Below are 22924 nucleotides of genomic sequence, written 5' to 3'. Positions count from 1 at the left end.
ATTGTTCCTTTAATGTATCTTAGTATTCGCTTAACTGCAGTTAAGTGTGACTCTTTAGCATTTGATTGGTATCTAGCACATATACCTACTGCAAATAATATATCAGGTCGACTTGCAGTTAGGTAAAGTAGACTTCCTATTATACTTCTATAGTATTTTAAGTCTACTTGCTTTCCATTTGGGTCACTATCTATATTAGAGTTAATTGCTATTGGGGTTCTGATTTCTTTTGAACTTTCCATTCCAAATTTATAAATTAGGTCCTTAGCATATTTACTTTGGTAAATATAATTATCATCTTTTGTTTGTTTTATTTGGAGCCCTAAAAAGAAGTGTAGTTCCCCTACCCAACTCATCTCAAATTCACTCTTCATTAATTTAATAAACTCTTTTAAGTATTTTGAGTTGGTTGACCCAAAAATTATGTCATCGACATAGATTTGAGCAATAAAGAAGTCTTTTTCTACAGTTTTTACAAACAAGGATGGGTCAATTTGTCCTTGTTGAAAACCTTTGGTTACTAGGTAGGTTGAAAGCCTTTCATACCATGCTCTAGGAGCTTGTTTAAGTCCATATAAAGCTTTCTTTAATTTGAAGACATAATCAGGATGATCTTTGTCTTCAAATCCTGGTGGTTGTCCTACGTAGACTTCTTCTTTTATGAACCCGTTCAAGAATGCAGACTTAACGTCCATCTGGTAGAGCTTGAATCCTTTATGTGCCGCGTAGGCTAACAACATTCGAATGGATTCAAGTCTAGCTACGGGTGCATAGGTTTCATCATAATCTAACCCTTCTACTTGGCTAAATCCTTTGGCTACCAGTCTTGCCTTGTTTCTTACTACTTCCCCTTTGTCATCAGTTTTGTTGCGGAACACCCATTTAGTTTCTATTATTGATTTGTTATCAGGTTTGGGAACTAAGTCCCATACCTGGTTTCGTTCAAACTGGGCTAGTTCTTCCTGCATTGCAATAATCCAATCAGGGTCTGGTAGCGCTTCTTCTATAGATTTAGGTTCAATTTTAGATATTAAGGCTACTTGACTTAGGTTCCTATAGGCTGATCGGGTTCTAACACCTAAGGTTGGATCACCCAAGATTTGGTCAGGTGGGTGATTAGTTCTAAGTCTTGAAGTCTGAATTAATTCAGGTCCGTTTAGATTTTGAGTCAGGGTCAGTCCTATCTTCATTATTATTTCTAATACTTAGTTCTTCGTCATCTCGATCAACAAATTGAATATGATTATCTTGATTATTAAATTTTATTTGGAAATAATCATTTTGATTTACTTCACTTATTGGTATGGTTTCTTCATCAAAAGTAACATTAGTTGTTTCTTCTACTTTCAGAGTTTCTTTGTTATAGACCCTATATGCCCTACTTGTTGTTGAATAACCTAGAAAAATCCTTGGACATGTTTTGGATGTAAATTTTCCTAGGTAATCTTTGGTGTTAAGTATATGTACTTTACATCCAAATACCTTAAGATAATTTAAACTTGGTATTTTATTATTAAAGATTTCATACGCTGTTTTGTTATGTCTTTTATTTATTGTTAGCAAGTCTATATTCATTTAACATAGTTCGGGCGGCTTCTTGTAAGGTTCGATTTTTACGTTCAACTATCCCATTTTGTTATGGGGTTCTAGGGCAAGAGAATTCGTGGTGGTATCCGTTGTCTTGACAGATCCTTTATTCTTTTATCCAGTTGGTTAAAATTATGATGTTTTTTTTAAGTAAAGGTGCTCCATTGAGTTAACAGATACTTGATTGTTTGGTTTTAAGAAATATCTTGCACCCGACCCCCACTTTAATATTTACATTTTGTGGATACAACATAAGCAGCATTCCTTCATCGATCAATGAGCTCCTGACTCCAAGTTAGGATACCTCAAGTAGTCATTCATGTTGTGCTTTCCTGATCAGTTCTTTTTGGTGAGGCTGTCTTGGAATTCTTGTCCAACACTGTTTTTTCTCTTTTATGATTAGGAAAAGGATATCATTGAATATGTGACTGCATTAGTGGATTCTCAGCATCACAAATTATGGCAGCTATCCCATGTACTTGTGGCAGCTATTCCATTATGGTAAATTCTTTTACCTATATTACATAAGTACTCAACATTTCTATTTGTTGTTGCCTTGCTGTTTTTTTGCTTCAATTAGTTGGATGACTAAATCTTAGTTGTCTGTAACTTCTAATTGCTCATTATATCTCAGATTAGGTTTTTAGGTCAATTTTGTTTAGGGCTATCTGGAATGATATAGAAAAGGGATTTGTTGGAGAAGCCTCTTCTCATATCAGGTGTGCTCCAACTGAAAGTATGGATCTTCAATTACAATTTATCCTAAAAGTTCAGTAGTAATAATGATACTCTACAGATGCAATGACTGCAATCAAGAGGACAAGGAACACGTCAACTGTAAGTATATTAAACATTTTTTTAGCTCAACTCGTTTTGTTTCCTGAAAACCAACGTTCGCATGGAAGTTTATTACTAGAAATTATTACATTAACACGTTAATATTATAACGTGCCCAGGTTGTATTGCAATTCAATTATGTGGTTGTTCCAGTATTCTATGTAATCTATGATATTCAACTTAGCAGAAAAGCTGCAAATTTTTTTTCATTTTATAATAAAACTGCAAAAATCGTTGAAGAAATAGTTAATTTTGAAGCAATTTCTATAAGAATTTTAGGTATTGCCGAACTATTATTCCTCACTGCTAGAGATTAATATGAATTTAGGAACGTTCTGTAATTGTTGTACGCCAAAAAAATTTATAAAACTCTGTTAGCCAACTTTTACGAGTCAATCTGAAGAAATATTATATAGAAGTTTAATGTAAGATGACGAAAATGTTGAAATGGAAGTGCAACAGGAAACCCATAAAAAATAGAAGTACTATATGAAGCCAGAATGATAACTTCAATATTCACTTGTGCTGTTGTAAACCTTTTTTTTCTTCTAATGTTCTATACCTTCCAAATAGAAAATTGTAATGATATTGTTTAAGCACATATGATTTATTCTTAATTTTGTAATTTCTGAAATAAAATGGAATTGCTGCTGGTTTTCAACTTGATGGATTTGTGATCCACCATGGGTAAGAATTTCATGTCATGTTTAATCTGTTAGCTGCCTGTTCTATATCCTCCTAGCTCGTGGTGCCCCATCGTCAACTATGTGGTTGCACAATCTATAAAAGTTTTGAATTGTATAAGCCTTTAGCATTATTTATATCTGATACTTAAATGCACGCTGCGTCTACAAAAATGTGTTATAGGTGAGGTTGCTGAAAGGATAAGGTGTCTCTATGCATTCCATGTCTCAAAAAACTCATTTCATATCTAATGATGGTTGACTGGTGCGAGCAGGGATAATGAAGCAACTGGTGCACAAATTTGCAACAGGCAAGTGCATGTTATATACATTAACTGGAAATGATGGAATAATTTTCTGCAACACTGGACCTATACGGTATAAATCAAAATAGGCAAATGATGAATGCAAAACTTATTTATTAAGCAAGCCTAAGCTCATGTAAACACTTCTTGCTCATCTATTTCAACATGTTTTGACAGGCTAATACTAAGAAACGAATGCGCGAGGTAACACTGGGGAATCAAGTTCATATTCTAGTGACATACTGGAACTGTGAATTAGTTTGTTTTAGGAGCTGGTGTTATGTTTTGGTAACTATTAAATAACGATGTACTGTTACATTGAGTTCCGCAGCTATTCTTCTTGTGGGTTTGTTGCTTCCCATGGATCCACTCATTTGTGGGCATTATGATGGTTTAGTTTCTTCTTGTAGTTTGATTCGCTATTTGTGGATTTTGTGTTTTTTTTTGCAGGGTTATCTTGTACATAATTGTAAAAATTGGTACAGATGTCAGCAAGGAAGCTTTAAATTAAATATTATGAGAAGTCTTGTCGGATGATGCATCTAGAATCCGCTTCTTCAGTGGATGCTGGTGGCTCGAGGTGAACAAGAATTCGATAAAATCGAATATATCGGTAAAATCAATTAAATTTAAAATTTTAATTTTTTTTAAAATTTTAATTTTTTTAAAAAAATTAGTTATTTCAGTTTGATTGTGCAAAAAACTCTAGTAAAAAATTTTAGTAGATCAAGAACACTTGCTAAGAAGTCTAGGTGGATCAATGGATCGAATGTCTAGTGGATCGACATTTGAGCGAGGATTGGACATCGAAAGGAAATCATAGGAGTCAAAGGATTGGATGTTGAGTAGAAGTTCAAACAGAGCTAGAGGATTGGATGTTTTGTAAAAAGTAATTCTTTTAAAAAGAGTAGATGAGGATGTGTTTCTTTGAAGAGAATAGTAGATGTCAGTCTGATTTAAGATTTTATTAAAAATTTAAAAGTCAAGATCAGACAGTTGTAAAACTATCAAAGCTTAATTTTTGATAGTATATTTGTATTGTGTTAATTTTGTGATGTAGGAAAATAAGAATTTAGAATTTCAAATTTCAAGCGCCCTTATCAGATTCGAGCGTTCGAATATCGATTCTTCGGGCCAGTTAGGCGGATGAGGTGGTAAATCTCGATTAGTTAGGACATCTCAGCTTCTATGCGTCTTGAAGGGATCCAAGCGCTTGGAGAAGGATAAAACATAGCGGAGTCAAGGCTGATCCAATAATCGTCACGTTAGCATTTTAGACAGTCGGAAGGAATCTAGACGCTCGGAGATGTTTAAGTCAGTGATTATAGGGGATCAGATAGCCAATGTGGAGGTGTCCAGAAGTGGATCCGAGCATCCAGATTGCTCAATATAAGCAACCATGAATAGAGTCTTCAGCACACCAATTACGACAATTCTGCAACCACTGTTCACATGCTCTATGCTCCCAAGACGCTGCTACAACACTAAGATCTTACACCGACATCACGCTCAACTTCTCTTTTATAGCCGATAATAAGTAGTTACATTTATGTCTTTTTGTGCTTCATTTTTCTACGAATGGTAAATGTATTACCATTCCTTTTCTTGTAAAAGACGAGATTCTTTCTCGTTGTGAGAAAGTTTTTTTAGTGAATTGCCTATCGGAAACAATGAAAGACTGCGAGCCTTGGAGTAGTCGTTAGAGGCTGTGAACCAAGTAAAAATAAACGAGTCCCTACTTTATGTTTTGTTTTTACTTTCTGTTGTGCACTCTAAAGTTTTTAAAATAAAATTTCAAAAATAAATGAAAAAGTAAAGCACGCTATTAACCCCCTCCTCCTCTATCGCTCTTTTCAATCTTACAATTGATATCAGAGCGGATGTGCTCTCAATTGATGAAACTACCATTTGAGCAATTTTTTTTATTTCCTTTGTTAAGTGATCTAGTAGTCTAAATTGGTGCAATCACCTCTTCTAACAACTTGGTCAGTTTTTTTCTTTTCAAAATTGCTCGAATTTGGTGCAAATACCACTCGAACTATTTTTGTTATTTGTGCTTCTTTGTTCTTGCACTACTAATCCAAGACTAAGTCTTGGTACATCTCTTTTAATTTTTTTCTGTGCAAGAGATATGCTTTAATGACCTATCAAGAAGGTTACAACACAGCCTGTCCACCCCTCTTCTCCGAAGAAGACTTCGGCTACTGGAAGAGCCAGATGGAATGCCACTTGAAGACACAGATGGAGATATGGATAATCATCCAAACTAGTTACATTACCCCTACCAACGAAGGAGTCCCCTAGCTTGTGACAAGTGGGACTAATAAACCAAGAGAAAATTTAAGGCCAATGCAAAAGCTATACATACCCTCCAGTGCGGCCTAACGAAGGAGGAACTCAATCAGGTAAAACCCTTCAACAGCACAAAGGACTTGTGGGACAAGCTAATTGAGTTGCACGAAGGAACCTCCGATACAAAAGTAAGTAAACGAGACTTGATTTTAAATAAATTATACAATATCAAAATACAGGAAGGAGAATCGGCAAGCCAACTCCACGTCCGAATCCAAGACCTCTTCAACGACCTCCACGCAATTTGACAACCAATTAAAAATCGAGATGTGATAAGGTATGCACTGAAAGTGTTTCCGAGAACTACCTTGTGGGCATTAATGGTCGATGTTTATAAGATCTCTCGAGACCTTTTGAAAATTAAGTTAGATGAACTTTTTATGGAATTTGAGTTACATGAACAGACTAAGGCTACTCCGATCGAGAAAAGTATTACGTAATTGCAGGACAACACAAGAAGAAGGAGTCAAGGTCCAAGTCTCGAGTGGAGCTCGAATCCAAAGATGAATCGGATTCATACGATGACGGAGAACTTAACACCAAACTAGTCAACCTAGTTCGGGAACTATTCAAAAGGAAGAAAGGACTCATAAAGCACGAGATCAAGAAAATGACCCAAGCAATAAATAAGTTGAAGACTAAAGAAACTTGCTACGGTTGCAACAAAAAGGGTCACTACAAATTAGAATGTCCAAACGAGAAGAAGGATAAAAACCAACGAAGAAGGAAAGCACTGAAAATCACATGGGATGAGTCATCATCAGAAGATTTCGATGAAGAAGAACAAGCCCAAGTGAACTTTTTAGCACTACTAGTGCAAGATCATGTGGTCGAAACTGAGTCCGAGCCAGAGTCCGAAACTAAGTCTGAGCCAGAGTCCAGATTCGAATCCGAAGCGGAGTTTGAGAGAAGCCACAAATGTTAGGATCGGTGCGTTCGCTAGAGGGGGGTGAATAGCGTTTTTTGACTTTTCTCCTGCAAAAATATTAGCGGAAGCAAAGAAACAAAGAAGAAAAGATCACAACGCTAACCCGTTCGATTTACTTGGTATCCACCTCTACGAGGTGACTAATCCAAGGATCCACACACACAGCCGACGATTCCACTATGAGAAAAATCTCCTTCTCGAATCACACTTCGAAGGCGGAGAAACCTTCACAACACGATGTCTTCCTCGTACAAGATCTTTAATGAAGTATGAGAGGAAGAGAAGAGCTTTTACAATCTCAGAGAGCAGTAAAGAAGATGTCAGAATGTTGTTCTTTTCTCTGCGACGTTGACCGCTCTTTTTATGAAATTCAGTGCACCAGTCGACTGCTCCTAGGGCCAGTCGACTGATGGGCTTCAACGGGAATTAAATATGCATTTAATTCGCCAGTTGTCACCCCAACGGCAGTATATCAGTCGACTGCTCCATGGCCAGTCGACTGGTCCCAGTCGACTGTCCACTCGACTGATTTTTCTGTGCTTGTCTGTGTGTGCTCCGGATCAACCCCAGTCGACTGCTGGCAGGGCCAGTCGACTGCCAGAGCTGAAAACTTCCCTTTTCAGCTTCTCTTCACCCCTTAGCCTTGATGCAAGCCTTCAAACGTCTTCCACAAGCCTCGTGCTCTTCCTTGCACTAGCTTGAGACATTTCCCTCGACTTCATCGTGCTAAGACATCCTTGCCAAGAGGCCTCGCCTCCGGGACTTCACCTTTGCCAAGAGGACTTCACCTTTGCCAAGAGGGCCGCGCCTCCGGGACTTCACCAATTGCCAGGTCTCCACTCCTGGGCTTTCCTGTGGACTCAGACCACACATGTTAGATAAACAAACATTGCCTAACTTAACTGATTTAGCCAAACATTAAAATCCAATCACTTGGGGCACGATTGCACCAACAATCTCCCCCTTTTTGATGTTTGGCAAAAATCATTTAAGTTAGGTCTTTAAATACAACATGTATAATATCACCATGCATAATCATGCTTTAATCAGAATTAATCAAGTAAGCATAAACATTTAGCATGAATAAATAATCATTAAAGCCTAACTTTCCATTTCATTCTCCCCCTTTTTGACATACAGCAAAAAGAAATAGGGAATATCAGAGCAAATAATGGATAAGTATTCAATCATTTCAAGAGGAATGAATTATGACAGATGTTATAATTTTCTCCCCCTGAATCCTTACTTCTCCTTTGTTCACGCACTAAAAACATAAAATGAACCACACAAGCACATCAGTGAACAAGGAGTATATTAAGTATTGCAAGATGGAATCAAAGATTCATTGAAAAATCAGCATAATACAGGAAACAGAGAGATCAGTCGACTGCCATTATCACCAGTCGACTGATGCCTGATAAACTGATTAACAGTGCCAACTTCGAAAAGCCATAACAAATTCATATTAATTCAGAAAAATATGAGATTTGACAATGTGGTTTAATGACCCATAAATAATTTTTGAAAAATGGTTTCAACATATTTTCAATCCCAAAGATATCATTTTGATACTATGTGCCAAAAGATTTCAATTGTTTAAGAGACTTGCATTAGTATTAAAATATTTTTGGGTATTAAAATGTTGTTTGTACCAATCCTTTGGACTAGTAGAGTGAATTTAGAGCATACATCAAGTATTTGATGTCAAGGTATGGTCAATTTCCTATAAATCAGGTCAAAATTACAGTGTCACAGAGATATCAGTCGACTGATATCTGTCGCAGTCGACTGATGGCTGAAAGTTCTGATTTTTCAGCCCAACTTTAGAAATTCATATTTAATTCAATTTTCGTCCAAAAATTCTAAAATTTGACAATGTAATTTCTTAGCCCATTATCTGTGAGAGAAAATTAGTTTCAAAATTTTTGCATCACTAAAACATCGTTTTGATACCAAGTATCAAAAACATGAAACTTTGAGTTTTAGAGAGTTAAGTATCAACATTTGGAATGAGTAAATATTTACACCCTTTGATGGTTCTAGGATGTTTGACTCCATAATAGAAATAGTATGGAGTGTTGATTTCTTGATATTTTCAAAGCATTGTTTTAATTTATCTTTATCCTAACGAATAATTTTAATCCAATATGCTCCCCCTAAATATATTGGTTTTGACAATCCATTTTAAAAAAGAAGCTCCCCCTAAATCCATGCAATATATATAAATTAAAAAAAAGATTAAAATCAACAATTATGAATTCAAAGAAAATATCCATAAAACCTTAAGCACATCCAAAATATTCTTAACATCCCAAGCATAAGCAAATTTTAAAGGTTTTACACAAAATCCATAGAATTATCAAGTCACTCATGTCATCATCACTAGGTGGAGGAGGTCGGAGGAGACTGAAAATGCATATGCATTTTCTGCACCATGTCACATATGAACTGCTGCTGTGCAAGCAAAATCCTGCTGTCTTTGTGCGATATCAACTCAAGGCTGCTGTCTTTGTGTGACAGCTCTAACTTCTTGACGCAGAACACGAATCTCCGCAAGACAGACTTTGTCCACTCGCCCGTCAACATCAGAAATCATTCTTCTCCAGACGGGTAAGCCTCTCATCTTCACTTGCATCTTTTTCTTCCTCATGTCAGAAGAAATATTTACTTGAGCTGCCTTTTGAATCCAAGTCATAGCACCATTGGAATAAACAATCCTTGCTAGCTTCAGGTGACGAGGACCAAGTTGATCATAGTCTTTTGATAATTGTCGTATGGCTCCCACTGTGATATCAACCCCCTGGAATGCTAGAAATTGAGTAATGATATGACCGAAAGGCATATAGATCTTGCCATTCGTGGAATCGGAGTGGTAAAGAATAGAGTGATAGATGTGGAGAGCAATATCAATGTCAAGATGCTGCTCTAAGGCATACATCATGATTAGATGAGGTATACGTATCATAGCTCGTCCTCGAGTCACTATGGGTAAAATGCAGTCAAGTATGATACGGTACCAGACATAATGATCAGCCGACATTTTTGTGGCATGAAAGTTTTTCTTAGTGGGTTTTCTTGGTTGCTTGAAGTAGTATGTATGAATTTGTTCAACGGTCACGTTTGAGAAGGATCCTGTGATTTTACCAGTAACATCAGGGAAACATACAAATGGATTTGAGGAAGTACGAAGGCCAAGAAAAGATCGAATGGACTCAGGTGTGAACTCAATATGCATGCCGGCTGCAGTAGACACATAATGTTTTTCAGTTATGTCTGTTGGTCGAAGATTTACATAAAATTCTTTGCACAAGTCTAAATTGATGTTGCTTGTGCAATTCACTAGGTTTTCTAGTTGGTAGTACAAGATACGTTCATAGATATGAGGAGTAGTTGATTGAAAGAATTGTCGATTCAGATAACGACAATCCATGAAGTGAAATTCGGATGTTTCAAAGAGATGTTGTGCCATTTTTGAATGAAACCTAGGCTCAGGACGACCATGGAAATAGGAAGGATCAGGATATTGTGGTGTATCCTTGGTCTTACGTAGAATTGACTTCCTAGGAGGTTTATGGGCTACATGCTTTTGCCTAACTCTAAGATTGATGCAATATATGATGCAAGGACATGAAAACATAAGCAAGTTAGGCCAAAAAGAAATAGATTTTAAAGAAATAGAATTAAACAGAGTTGTTTTAGAGATTTACCTTCTTTGGCTTGGTTGGTCTGCCATGAAACCCTAGTTTTTGCTTGAAAGATGAGTAGAGGTTGTAGGAAAGGAGAAATGAGGAAGTTTTAGGGCTCTAGAAGGCTGGAGGAAGGCTTGGAGAGACGAAGAACGGCCGGGACGACGCAACCCTAGGGTTAGCAGTCGACCGCCGTTTATGATTGCTTATATAGAAATCGCGGCGTCAGTCGACTGATGGGTTGCCAGTCGACTGATATCAGTCGACTGAGCCATTTGCAGTCGACTGATGCCCTTTGTGAAAACTTACAGAAAGATCAGTCGAGTGAAGCAGTCGACTGCAGTCGACTGATGCTTTTTGTGAAAACTCACAGAAAGATCAGTCGAGTGCACCAGTCGACTGGATCAGTGATGCCTTTAGTACTGTTTGCCGAGTTGCACCAGTCGACTGATATTCTGTGTCAGTCGACTGATGGTCTGAAAATCAGCCCATGCATATTCTGATACGAACTTCAGAAATGCGACAAAAATTCCACAAAATTCAGAAAAATCTGAAATTTTGCAGACATGTTTGTTTTGATATTCTCTACTTAGGAAAAATATAGTTTTGTGAAAATTGTTCTTGTTTCCATGGTTTGATACGAACTTGGAATTTTGGCACAAATGCATCCATTTTGTATCAAGTTTAGGATTTGTTATGATTTCAAATCTGGTCTCTTGTCTCCCTATCCTTAGTTAATTATTGAAATGGTGTTAAATTCTTTAAAATGTCCAACTATGATCTATGAGCAAGATGTCCATTAATTAGACATTTGCCTTTCCCATAGTTAGTCTAAAATATAATTGAATTGATACCATTTATGTTTCACATCAAGATGCTAAAGAGCATTTGTGAAACATGAGTATCATCCTATCATCTCACATATCAATCAAATCACCAATACACATCCAAAGTCACCCTATGGTCTTGTGAGATGTAAAGTATTTTTCATAGGATCATGCAAAACTAGCAATCATCAATCAACAAAGCACATTCCTAAACCCCGTCTTAGATTTGTGAATTCAGCTTCGGGTAGTGGTTTAGTGAATATATCAGCAAGATTAGATTTAGAGTCAATATAATTTAATTCAATGTCTCCTCTTGCAACATGATCCCTAATAAAGTGATGTTTTATTTCGATGTGTTTAGTTCTTGAATGATGAACAGGATTTTTAGTTAGATTAATTGTGCTTATGTTATCACATAAAACTTGAACCTTGGAGTAGTGAAGCTCATAGTCCTCGAGTGTATGCATCATCCATAACAATTGAGCTACACATCCTCCTAAGGCTACATATTCTGCTTCAGTGGTAGACAAAGCAACACAATGTTGCTTCCTACTACTCCAACACACTAGGGAGGATCCAAGAAATTGGCATCCACCACTAGTGCTCTTTCTATCTAGTTTGCACCCTGCATAATCTGAGTCGGTATACCCTATTAGATCAAAATTTTGGTTTCGAGGGTACCAAAGGCCTACATTTAAGGTTCCTTTAATGTATCTCAAAATTCTCTTAACTATGGCAAGGTGAGACTCTTTGGCACATGATTGATACCTTGCACACATCCCTACTGCAAATAAAATATCGGGTCTACTAGCGGTTAGGTAAAGCAAACTACCAATCATACTTCTATACTGTTTGGAATCTACTAATTTTCCTTCAACATCATTGTCTAATTTGACATTTGTTCCTATAGGAGTTGAGATTGATTTTGCATTTTCCATTCCAAATTTCTTTATCATTTCTTTAGCATATTTCGTTTGAAATACATGAGTTCCTTCATTTGTTTGTTTTACTTGAAGTCCTAAGAAGAAGGTCAACTCTCCAACTAAACTCATCTCAAACTCGTTTTCCATGTGTTTAATGAACTCATGGAGGAAATCATCATTTGTTGACCCAAAGATGATATCGTCTACATAGACTTGGGCAACAAAGATGTTGTTATCCTTTGATTTTATAAACAAGGTTTGATCTATTGCTCCTCTCCTAAATCCTTTAGAGATTAAGAATGTTGATAACCTCTCATACCAAGCTCTAGGAGCTTGTTTCAACCCATATAAAGCTTTCTTAAGCTTGTATACGTGATTTGGGTATTCTAAGCTCTCAAATCCAGGAGGTTGCTCTACATACACTTCCTCCTTAATGAAACCATTTAGGAATGCCGATTTTACATCCATTTGATATAGTTTAAAACCCATATAGGCGGCATATCCTAGTAAGATGCGTATGGACTCTAATCTAGCTACTGGGGCATAGGTCTCATCATAGTCAAGCCCTTCAACTTGGTTAAAACCCCTAGCTACTAGTCTAGCCTTATTCCTAGTGACATTGCCTTGGTCATCTAGTTTGTTTCTAAAGACCCATTTTGTTGTAATTATTGTGTTATCACTAGGTCTTGGAACTAACTCCCACACATCACTCCTCTCAAATTGATTTAGCTCTTCTTGCATAGCTAATATCCAATCCGTATCACCTAGAGCCTCATCAATTGTTTTAGGTTCAAATTGTGAGATTAAAGCAATTTGACTAGATTGATTTCTAACTTGAGATCTAGTTCTCACTCCATGTTCAATATCTCCTACAATTTGATCGATGGGGTGATTTTGATGATGTCTAAGATTTCTAGGTCTTGTAGGCTCCTCACTCTCATTATTTTCATGTGGAGGCTCATCATCTCTTTCCTCCCCCTACATTGTTGCTCTCTAATTGCAAATTCTTAAGTTCGTTTGTAATTTCTTGTGTTCTTTCATTTATGTCATCATCAATAGGTGATTTTCTGGGGTAGGTGATGGTTGATTCATCAAACTCAACATTTGAAGACTCTTCAATTGTTTGAGTTCTTTTATTATAAACCCTATAACCCTTGCTAGTGGATGAGTAGCCAACTAGGATTCCTTCATCCGCTTTTGCCTCGAATTTTCGTAGGTCATCCTTAGTGTTCAAGATATAGACTTTGCATCCAAATACTCTAAAGTAGTGGATTTTGGGTATTTTTCCACTCCATAGCTCAAATGGAGTTTTACCCAAGAACCGATGAACTACTACCCTATTTTGTATGTAGCAAGCGGTGTTAACCGCTTCTGCCCATAGATAGGTGGGTAGTGAATATGCATTTAGCATCGTTCTAGCTGCTTCTTGCAAAGCTCTATTTCTCCTTTCAACAATCCCATTTTGTTGAGGAGTCCTTGGGCATGAAAATTCATGCTTGTACCCATTTTCTAGACAGAATTTAGAGAAGTTTGAGTTTTCAAACTCTCCACCATGATCACTCCTAATCCTATTGATTTTCAAGGTTCGTTCGTTCTCTACCCTTTTACTAAACCCAACAAACAATTCTAGGGTATCATCCTTATGTTTCATGAAATACACCCAAGTGAACCTAGAGTAATCATCTACAATAACCAAGCAATATTTGTTACCATTTAATGAAGGTGTACTATGGCAATCAAATAAATCCAAATGCAAAAGTTCTAGTGGTAAGGAAGTACTAGTTAGAGTTTTACCTTTGTGTGATGATTTAAATTGCTTACCCTCTTGGCATGCATCACACATTTTGTCCTTGACAAACTTGATCTTTGGTAGTCCCTTCACAAGCTCCATTTTTGCTACTCTTGCTATGTTCTTCATGTTGGTATGTCCAAGTCTTCTGTGCCATAGCCAGCTTTCCTCTTCTTTTGACATGAAACACTTAACAGAAGGGTTAGTAGCACAAGATAAATCCATAAAGTAAAGATTTTGATTTCTATACCCTTCTAGGATAACATTTTTCAAGTCAATTTTCCTAACCAAGCATTTATTGGAGTGGAACTCAACTTGATAGCCTGAATCACATAGTTGACTCACACTAAGCAAATTGAACTCCATACCTTTGACTAAGAGCACCTTGTGAATGGTAATTGTGGATGAAACCTCAATTGTTCCTCTTCCTATAATTTTGAGTTTCCCACTATTTCCAAAAGACACCTTTCCTCTCTTCATGTATTTCAACTTTGTAAATTTACTTACATCCCCCGTCATGTGGCTTGAACACCCGCTGTCCATAATCCACATGTTTGTGTCCTTCTTTTCTCTCACCTAGACAACATAAAACACATCACTTTTAGGTACCCAAAAGCTAGATTCACTAATGTTTTCTAAGTATTTCTTGGGAACCCAAGCTAGTCTAGATTTGCCCTTTGATGTTTGTTGACTAAGTGGCCCTTGCCTTCCAACTAGAGAAATGTAAGAAGCTTCCTTAGGTTTATATCCTATTCCTGCCTTGTTATACACTGCCCTTTGACTGTGTAGCACCATATCAAGATTTTTTGATCCTAGTGTGAATTTTTCTAAGCATTTCCTCAAGTCAACAATCTCATTTTTCAGTTTTTCATTTTCATCTCCTAGGTCAACATGATCACAAATATTCCTTGTGTTCCTAAGTGCTTCTTTTAGTGCCTTGACCTTTGTCTTTGACTTAACTAGCGCATTCTTAAGATAAGCAATAGTGCGATAAAGAAATCTTTGTTTTACCTTGTCCATTACCTCTTCCTCGCTAGATGAGGATTCATCGTCACTTGAATGCTCTTCCTCACTTGATGTATCATTGTCACTTCCTTTTGCCATAAGAGCCATGTGTCGGGTTATGTGGCACAATTCCTCCTCGTCATCGGATGACTCGCTACTTGAGGAATCCCACGAAGCTTGAGCCACCATGACTTCCTTCTTCTTCTTATCCTTCTTCTTGAACTCCTCCTTCTTCTTTAGCTTTGGGCAATTTGGCTTGATGTGCCCCTTTTTGTTGCACTCAAAACAAGTCACGTTAGGATTGAAATTAGAACTTTGACTTTTACCTTGGGATGGTGGAGTGAACATCTTTTTCACATTCCTTTGTGTGAACCTTCTTGATCTTCCCATCATCTTTTTCACATAATGTGCCACTTGCTTGGGAGACATCTCCTCATCACTATCAGATGTCTCTTGTTCGGATTCGGATGAGGACTCCTTCTCCTTCTTCTTCTTTTTCTCCTTCTTTTCTACAAATAAAGCAATACCTTTCTCCTTCGAAGACAAGTTAGCTTGTTCATGAAGTTCAAATTCGCAAAACAATTCATCTAGCTTTACAACTGAAAGATCCCTCGATACTTTATAAGCATCGACCATTGATGCCCATAAAGTGGTTCGGGGGAAGGCTTGTAGCACGTACCTCACTAAGTCCCGGTTGTCCAATTTCTCACCTATCACATGTAGACCGTTTACAACCTCTTTGAATCGTCCATGCATTTGACTCACGGTCTCATTTTGCCTCATGGTGAAAGTTTGGAGTTGTCCAACTAGAAGATCCTTCTTTGCTCTTCTAGATTCACTTGAACCCTCGTTGAGTTCAATGAGTTTCTCCCAGAGTTCCTTGGCCGAATTGAAAGGTCCAACCTTGCTCAGTTGATCTTTGGAGAGTCCACATTGCAAGGTGGTTGTGGCCTTTGCATTTGCTTGAGCCTTTTTGCATATCTCCTTTGTCCAATTCGTTGTAGGTAGGGGTTTTCCAGACTCATCCTTCGGTTTTTCGAAGCCATCTACAATGCTAAACCAATTTTCAATATCGTTCATTAAATAATATTCCATTCTACCTTTCCAATATGCGAAGTCGTTGCCGTCGAAGTACGGTGGTCGTGCGGTGCTGTATCCCTCTTGAAACGCCATTTGTATTTCGGTTGAACGTTGGATCTTCCGAAAGGAACCAGGCTCTGATACCACTTGTTAGGATCGGTGCGTTCGCTAGAGGGGGGTGAATAGCATTTTTCGACTTTTCTCCTGCAAAAATATTAGCGGAAGCAAAGAAACAAAGAAGAAAAGATCACAACGCTAACCCGTTCGATTTACTTGGTATCCACCTCTACGAGGTGACTAATCCAAGGATCCACACACACAGCCGACGATTCCACTATAGTGCCTCAATATGATACTTGGAACTCAAAGGGTTGTATACAATCTAGTCCAGACTCTGATATAAGGCTAAAACATGATTCAAATTGTACTTATCTTTTGTAAATCGAACAAATACGACAACGAGTCCAAGCATGGGTTCCCAAGTCCAGCTTGATTAATCAAGTCAAACTAAATCAACATTGGATCCCCAAGGATCAAATTCACTTTCTGACCAGATCTTATATGGGTCATGATCCATGATCCAAAGGGAGCCAATAGAAAAACATAATAGTTAATTAATTTGAGTGGTATTTTTTATTTTTTTTATGTTTTGAACTTAGACTGAACCTAGGCTAGATAAGGATAAAGGCTTGACTGACACTTGCCTAACCTAGTACAAGGTGTGAGGCAAGATGATAGTACATTAGGAAAAATTGGTATAGGTAGTCAAGTAGGGTAAGGAGTATCCTACTTGGTCTGCTTAGCTAAGTGAAACCAACTAAAGCTATCTCGTTAAACCCTACACTAGTTAGATTAAAGTTTTCATTAGATTAACTAAGTATATAATTTCACGAATTAGCTTTATCTTAGAAAGTGATCATTGCTTCGATACCTAAGAAGGCTTCTGTGCTTCGCCACGTCCTGGAAGCTAAAACTTGAAATGTATACTTAATTGATCAATGGTTAAACTTGAATCTAACTCAAGGTCAATCAAGTCTTAGAATTCCAAATTAAAATAATCAAGAATACAATTGAACAACCATCTCACACTGTAGCAAAAGGTAAGATCTGTCACCCAACGGGATTGAAATTCCCACGAATCTATGAGGAGGTAAATCGAAAGCAATTAACTAAACTAAAATCTTTCGCCAAAAAAAAATAACTAAAAATTCATAGTGATTTAATTAATTCAACTAAATTAATTTAATTTACCTTAATAAATTTAATTAATCTATTCCAACTAAATTTAAAATTTAATTAAACTCAACTTAATCTATCTTACATTAATTCAATAATAATAAAATTAATTAATTAAACCTTAATCAAATAATGTAAAAACCTTAAATAAGTTTAACTTAAACTTTAATAAATCTAAATTAATTTACCTCTGATTTCAATTAACAAACTCACACAACTCACCCAAAATAAACCTTCATGAAAATCTTAAACTTAATTGTTAAATTCATCCAATTGAACAACTTAACCAAACCTAATTAAACCTTCTAGGCTTAACCAAATAGGAAAAATAGGTAGACTAGAATTGGTATTTTTAAAAAAAAATAGTCCTTTTCAGTAATTTTTTTTAAAAAAAACTTATGTTTATTAACAACTTTTTTTTTTTAAACTTATGTTTTTCAAATTTTTCAAAACTTATATTTTTAACCTATTTTTCAAAAACTCTTAGTAATGACTTAGGTTTTTTCAAAAATAATTTAAATATAGACTTAGCCTAGGTCTTTTAATAGAAATCATGAACCTATAGATTTAGGCAACCAATATCTCACAAGCACTTTAGGATTAACTTGCTTGTGTACTGAGCCACTTAGAATGGTGTGAGATGCTTAGGGTCAAGTATGGATTCATATGTTTATGTCAGTGCATCACCATAAATCTGGGCTAAAAGTATAAATGCACATAGATCAAGTTAAGTGTTCCTTCATAGTAATTGACTAGTTGAAAACTTACACTTAACTTGACTAACTTAGTGAAAATTGCTATCTTCTGATAGTCAGCTAATAACACAAGTTAGACATGTTGACAAGGATAATTTCATAGATATTCTATTTTCATATATTTTATTTTATAAACTTAGTCATCATGCTTAGACTCTAGATTCTATAAATATCTTTACTGTTAATACAATTAATTATGAATAGTATTGTTTTATTTCTTATTTATTGCAAGTATTGCATCTTAAAAAAAATTTCAAACCTTCATGCAAAATTTCTAGTTGTTTTAAAATCTTAAAATATTTTTTTAAACTTTCTCCCTAACATTTTAAAAATCTTACTTATTTTTTATTATGTCAAAGGGAGAGAGTAACCTCAAAGTTAAGATATGTGGTTAAGTGATTTTTTAAATATTTGCCATTAAACAGTTTTTAAAAAAAAATAAAATAAAGGTTAAAATGTAAAAGCTCAAATAATCTAATAAGTTTGAATTGAGAGTTTGATAATATCTAAACGGACCAAGTTCAAGTCAAGCTTAAACCAAACTCAAACTCATAAAAATAAATCAAGTTACAATCATTTAAAAAATTTGGTTCATTTTATGTTCAACTTGGTTTGATTGGATTACCTTATCAAATAAATTTGAATACCATAAAATTTGGCTCAACTCGACTCAACTTATTTACCGCTCTAGTTTTCATACCCATTGTACAACTTATTTGTCATTCTTTGTTTGACACATTAGGTTCTCTAGGTTTGTCTCCGGTAGTCCATTTGACTTGTCCAACTCTTTTGGTCCATCTCGATTCTTTAAAAATTTTCCAACTTGTTTATCTTACACATTCCGTTTGATCGACTTATTTCTCATTAATCAGTTGATAGGGTTGGCCTATTGGTACATCTAATCAGTTTGACTTTTTTTTATCCATGTAACCAACCCATTTAGTTCCTTTGGAATGATTAGTTAGCCTAGTTCATCTGACTCATCCAATTTAATCCGTCTTGTGTGTCTAACTTAACTTGTGCAACGTGTTTGGTTCACTTAGATTGTCTCGGCATTATGCCCTTTTAAATGCCTAATCATTCTACATTACTCTACCTATTGCGCATGTTTAAATTACTCAATTCTCCTTCCTATTCACTTGATCTGCCCGACTCTTTCTTGTCCATTCGATTTGTTCAATCCAACTAGCGGCGTCAATTGGATGTGCCCGATCAACCTATTTAGCTGTCGAGCCAAACACAACCTCTGACATCAGCCCTGCCTCCCCCACTGCTAGCTTGTTCAACTTGCCCGAGTTGTCCATTCATATTGTTTGGTCTAATCAAGTTATTGGCTCACTCAATCTGTTTGACAGCCTAACTAGCTTTACTAATTCAGTTGGATTGCATGATTAATTTGCTTGGGTCGTCTATAACCCACTCCGTTCACTGTTTGCTTGGCTCGTCCAATCCTTTAGGTGCTCAGTCCATCCAACCTTGTGTACCGCTCGACCCATCCTTCCTTCATTGTTTGCCCAATCCAATCTATCGACTGAATGTTGGGTTCACTAGTGAGTCCTCTTTTAACTCCTGATTTTGTTCAGGTAAATTCTGAATTTGGAAACAGACAGAGACTGTCGTCGAGGAGATATTCTTTTGGTTATCTTTGGAATCCTTCTCTTCATTTAGTTTTGAGACGTGCCTTCTTTCCTGCTGCAGCAGAAACTGAAACCCAATCTCCCTTTTTCTTTTACCTGCATCACAATCTAAACCTTTTAACCATGACACCATCAACTTGCTTCTCAAAAAGCAACTAAGTCCATTTATGTCAAGGACCACAAATCAGGCCACGGCACTCTCGATAGAAGCTAATTCTAACTTCACATGAAATTAACTCCATGAACAATTCAAACATGCACTGCATGATTTCCACCTTGAATCACGCATCATTTCTTTGTTTTCATCTTAACTATGTGCCTTCCAAGTACACACGACGGAAGACAGTATATACAAACTCATATCTGGCCGATCGATGTTCCGAACCAGAATTTTCTCAAGTAAGACATTTAGGGCCAGCTAAGAGTGCATGCATATATTATTAGCTGGAAGAACTCTTGCCGTAATTGTGAAACCCAAGAAATAATATTATTATTCTTCATACAACTTGAAGCAAAACAACAAAAGCCCCATTAGTGCATAAATGAAGCTTCACCCCCGCAGCTGGTATAAGATATAGAGACAAAGAAGGTTGACAACAATAGAAAAGAACAAAATGACAGAGACCAGCCATTCATGTGTAACACAGAAAATTTATGTTTTTTGTGAATACAGTAATGAGTTGATGTCGGCACTAACCAACAGAGTGAATGAAGTGATCGGAGATTGATATTACTGTCGCTAGTCTTTTGGCTTAAGGAATGATATGATCTGATTAATCCTCCTTTTGGTCCCCTTCAAAGAGATCCGATGACAGATTCAAAGATCGCATGCATTACTGCAAATTCAAAGATGCATGCATCACTGATTAATTATCCTTCAAAATATATAGTTAATCATTTTTTATTTTATATATTTTTTATAATCCACGTATTTAATTTTTTTATCCGATTAATTTTAATTAATCTTAAATACGATCGATTCGATCCTATAAAAATTTCTACTGACCATCAATATAAATTAACTAACATAAATAATTTTAAAATTTAAATTTTTATTTTCTAAAAAATTCATCCGATCTTTCGTTAATCATGTTTGTATGGTCGCTGGACATGATAACGAAGTCAAAGAAATTGAAAGGGATGTAGTGTAGTGGTCATGTTTTATGATCATTTTTCCCCAGTATGGTCGCTGGACATGACAACGAAGTCAAAGAAATTGGAAGGGATGTAGTGGTGGGCTCTTCAGTTTGGCAAATAAGAATTTGAAGAAATTGAGCACATCTAATTTCTATATAAATCGTATTACTCTCCACTCTTCAGTGCATTGAACCTTGTAGCTGCTCATCACCATGAGGAAGCATGCTTCAGTTGGTCTTTTGTTGGTGTTGATAAACCTCGCAACACTTTTGCTTCCTTCCCTTGGTTGCCCTTACTGCCCTACTCCAACTTCTCCTCCGCCGCCGCCTCCCAAGAAGACTCCTCCTCCGCCACCGCCAGCTACAATACCGTGCCCTCCACCGCCTCCAAAGAGCACACCTGCCCCTCCTCCTCCAAAGAAGAGCCCAAGCCCTCCGCCACCACCGAAGGCAACTCCAAGCCCTCCTCCGCCATCGGTACCATCACCACCGCCGCCGAAGGCAACTCCAAGCCCTCCTCTGCCATCAATATCACCGCCACCGCCTCCAAAGGCCCCGTCAAGCACTCCACCGCCTAGCGCGGTGCCGTGCCCCCCTCCACCGCCGCGGACATCGTCGTGCCCCATCGACACCCTGAAGCTCGACGCGTGTGTTGACTTGCTCGGGGGGCTGGTCCACGTGATCATTGGCGGGGACGTGAGGAGTGAGTGTTGCCCGGTGCTGGAAGGGATTGCCGACCTCGATGCAGCACTGTGCCTCTGCACCACCATCAAGGCGAAGGCCTTGGGCATCAACCTGCTGCTCCCCATCGCGCTTGAGGTGCTGGCAGATTGCGGCAAGCACGTCCCCTCTGATTACCAATGTCCGGCTAATTAAATATAATAATAATTATATATGAAATAAACTGAAATCTAAATATGTATTTTGAACTCTGCTATTTCATATTTATATTTTCAACAATCAATATTAATAGTACTCCTTTATATATAATATATATATAATAGCGAAACACTGGTGACTACTATATTTATGATTACAAGCTAGCCGAGCTGCGCCATGGATGAATGTAGTGGTTTGTCTTCAGCTAATTAATTTTGATTGATAGAAGCTAAATGACAAGTCTAGTGAAACATGACCTCTTGAGATCCATAAATTTAACTTTCGTGGCCTATTGCACTAGAATATCTGCTCATTAATTAAGCTCTTCTCCAAGGTACTATCCAAACATCTGCAAACTATGGTCAAGGACCCTAGTAAATTACTTCATGTACCCAAAAGACGAGTCTGGGAACTAGCCGAAGACCTTAATTAAGTATGCCATCTGGAGATCTGTTCTTTGCATAATACATTTATATGGTTTCTCAACAAACTGATATTGATTGGAGGTAGTGGCTCTTGTGAATGGTTGATCGGAAAATTATTTGAAAAGTGATGCGTGCACGAAGACAAGGAAATCTACTCTCCCCTACCTTTTCATCCCAAAGCTCGACTAAGTGAATGGGACGATCCAAAGCGAATTGGGAGAGCATAATCCTTGTTGTCTGTTGATGGCCAAAGCATCCTAATCAGTAGTAGTGTACTTGATATCAAGCTTACCTTCCGGTTACACTTGCTAGATTGCAGAGTGGGGTTACTCGTTGAGTAGGCTCTTTTGGAGGCATTACCTTTGGCATAAGCAAGATAAAGCATGGGCCTTCAATTCCTCGAGAAACTCCCCCTTGGTCTCCACTAAAAACTCCTTCATTTATGGCTACTTTAGCTCTCGGGTGTTCTATGTATATTTATTCCGATCAAATACTATAGATAGTCAAGTCATTAGTCAACGAACAATCTGATATGTACGACCTCTGGAAAGATCTCATCGGAGAAAAAGAAAAGAACTTGAAATGCACTTTAATAGAAAGTTAGATTGATGTCGAGAAATCTCAACAGATCACTCCGACACTCAAATTAGAATTTCACAGAAGAGAAGGTGAGTCTCCCTGAAAAAGAGAAATATATGAAGGAGAGAAAAAAAAAGACTTGGAATAAACCTTTTTTTAGAGATTATATAGTCGTCGAAAAACATCTCCACATCAAATAGAACAGCGTCATTATGAAATGTACGAGAAGACCAAATTCGACAACCTTTTTTTATATTATATGGAGAAAAGAGAGT

General features: G+C 37.0%; 1 protein-coding gene and 1 long non-coding RNA gene across 2 annotated transcripts; both read left to right on the top strand.

Moving 5' to 3' along the window:
- Positions 1 to 1997: 1997 nt before the first annotated feature.
- LOC141814028 (uncharacterized) lies at positions 1998 to 3858 on the top strand. The gene is made up of 5 exons (XR_012600427.1): positions 1998 to 2088; positions 2222 to 2306; positions 2384 to 2424; positions 3292 to 3418; positions 3590 to 3858. It is a non-coding gene; the product is annotated as an uncharacterized LOC141814028 (long non-coding RNA).
- A 17107-nt stretch (positions 3859 to 20965) lies between these two features.
- LOC141813638 (uncharacterized) lies at positions 20966 to 21750 on the top strand. The gene has a single exon (XM_074701599.1). The coding sequence runs from the start codon at positions 20980 to 20982 to the stop codon at positions 21640 to 21642; it is 663 nt and encodes a 220-aa protein (XP_074557700.1). The 5' UTR covers positions 20966 to 20979; the 3' UTR covers positions 21643 to 21750.
- Positions 21751 to 22924: the final 1174 nt, after the last annotated feature.

This window comes from Curcuma longa, chromosome 20 (assembly GCF_044706935.1).
Source record: "Curcuma longa cultivar G26 ecotype Majalengka, Jawa Barat chromosome 20, ITB_CL_G26_1.1, whole genome shotgun sequence".
NCBI lineage: Eukaryota > Viridiplantae > Streptophyta > Magnoliopsida > Zingiberales > Zingiberaceae > Curcuma > Curcuma longa.
Note: the sequence above shows the minus strand (reverse complement) of the source record. Positions and strands in the feature narration are given on the sequence as shown.

Coding starts and splice junctions, on each gene's coding strand:
- LOC141813638 (XM_074701599.1), top strand. CDS start 20,980: ATGAGGAAGCATGCTTCAGTTGGTCTTTTGTTGGTGTTGATAAACCTC.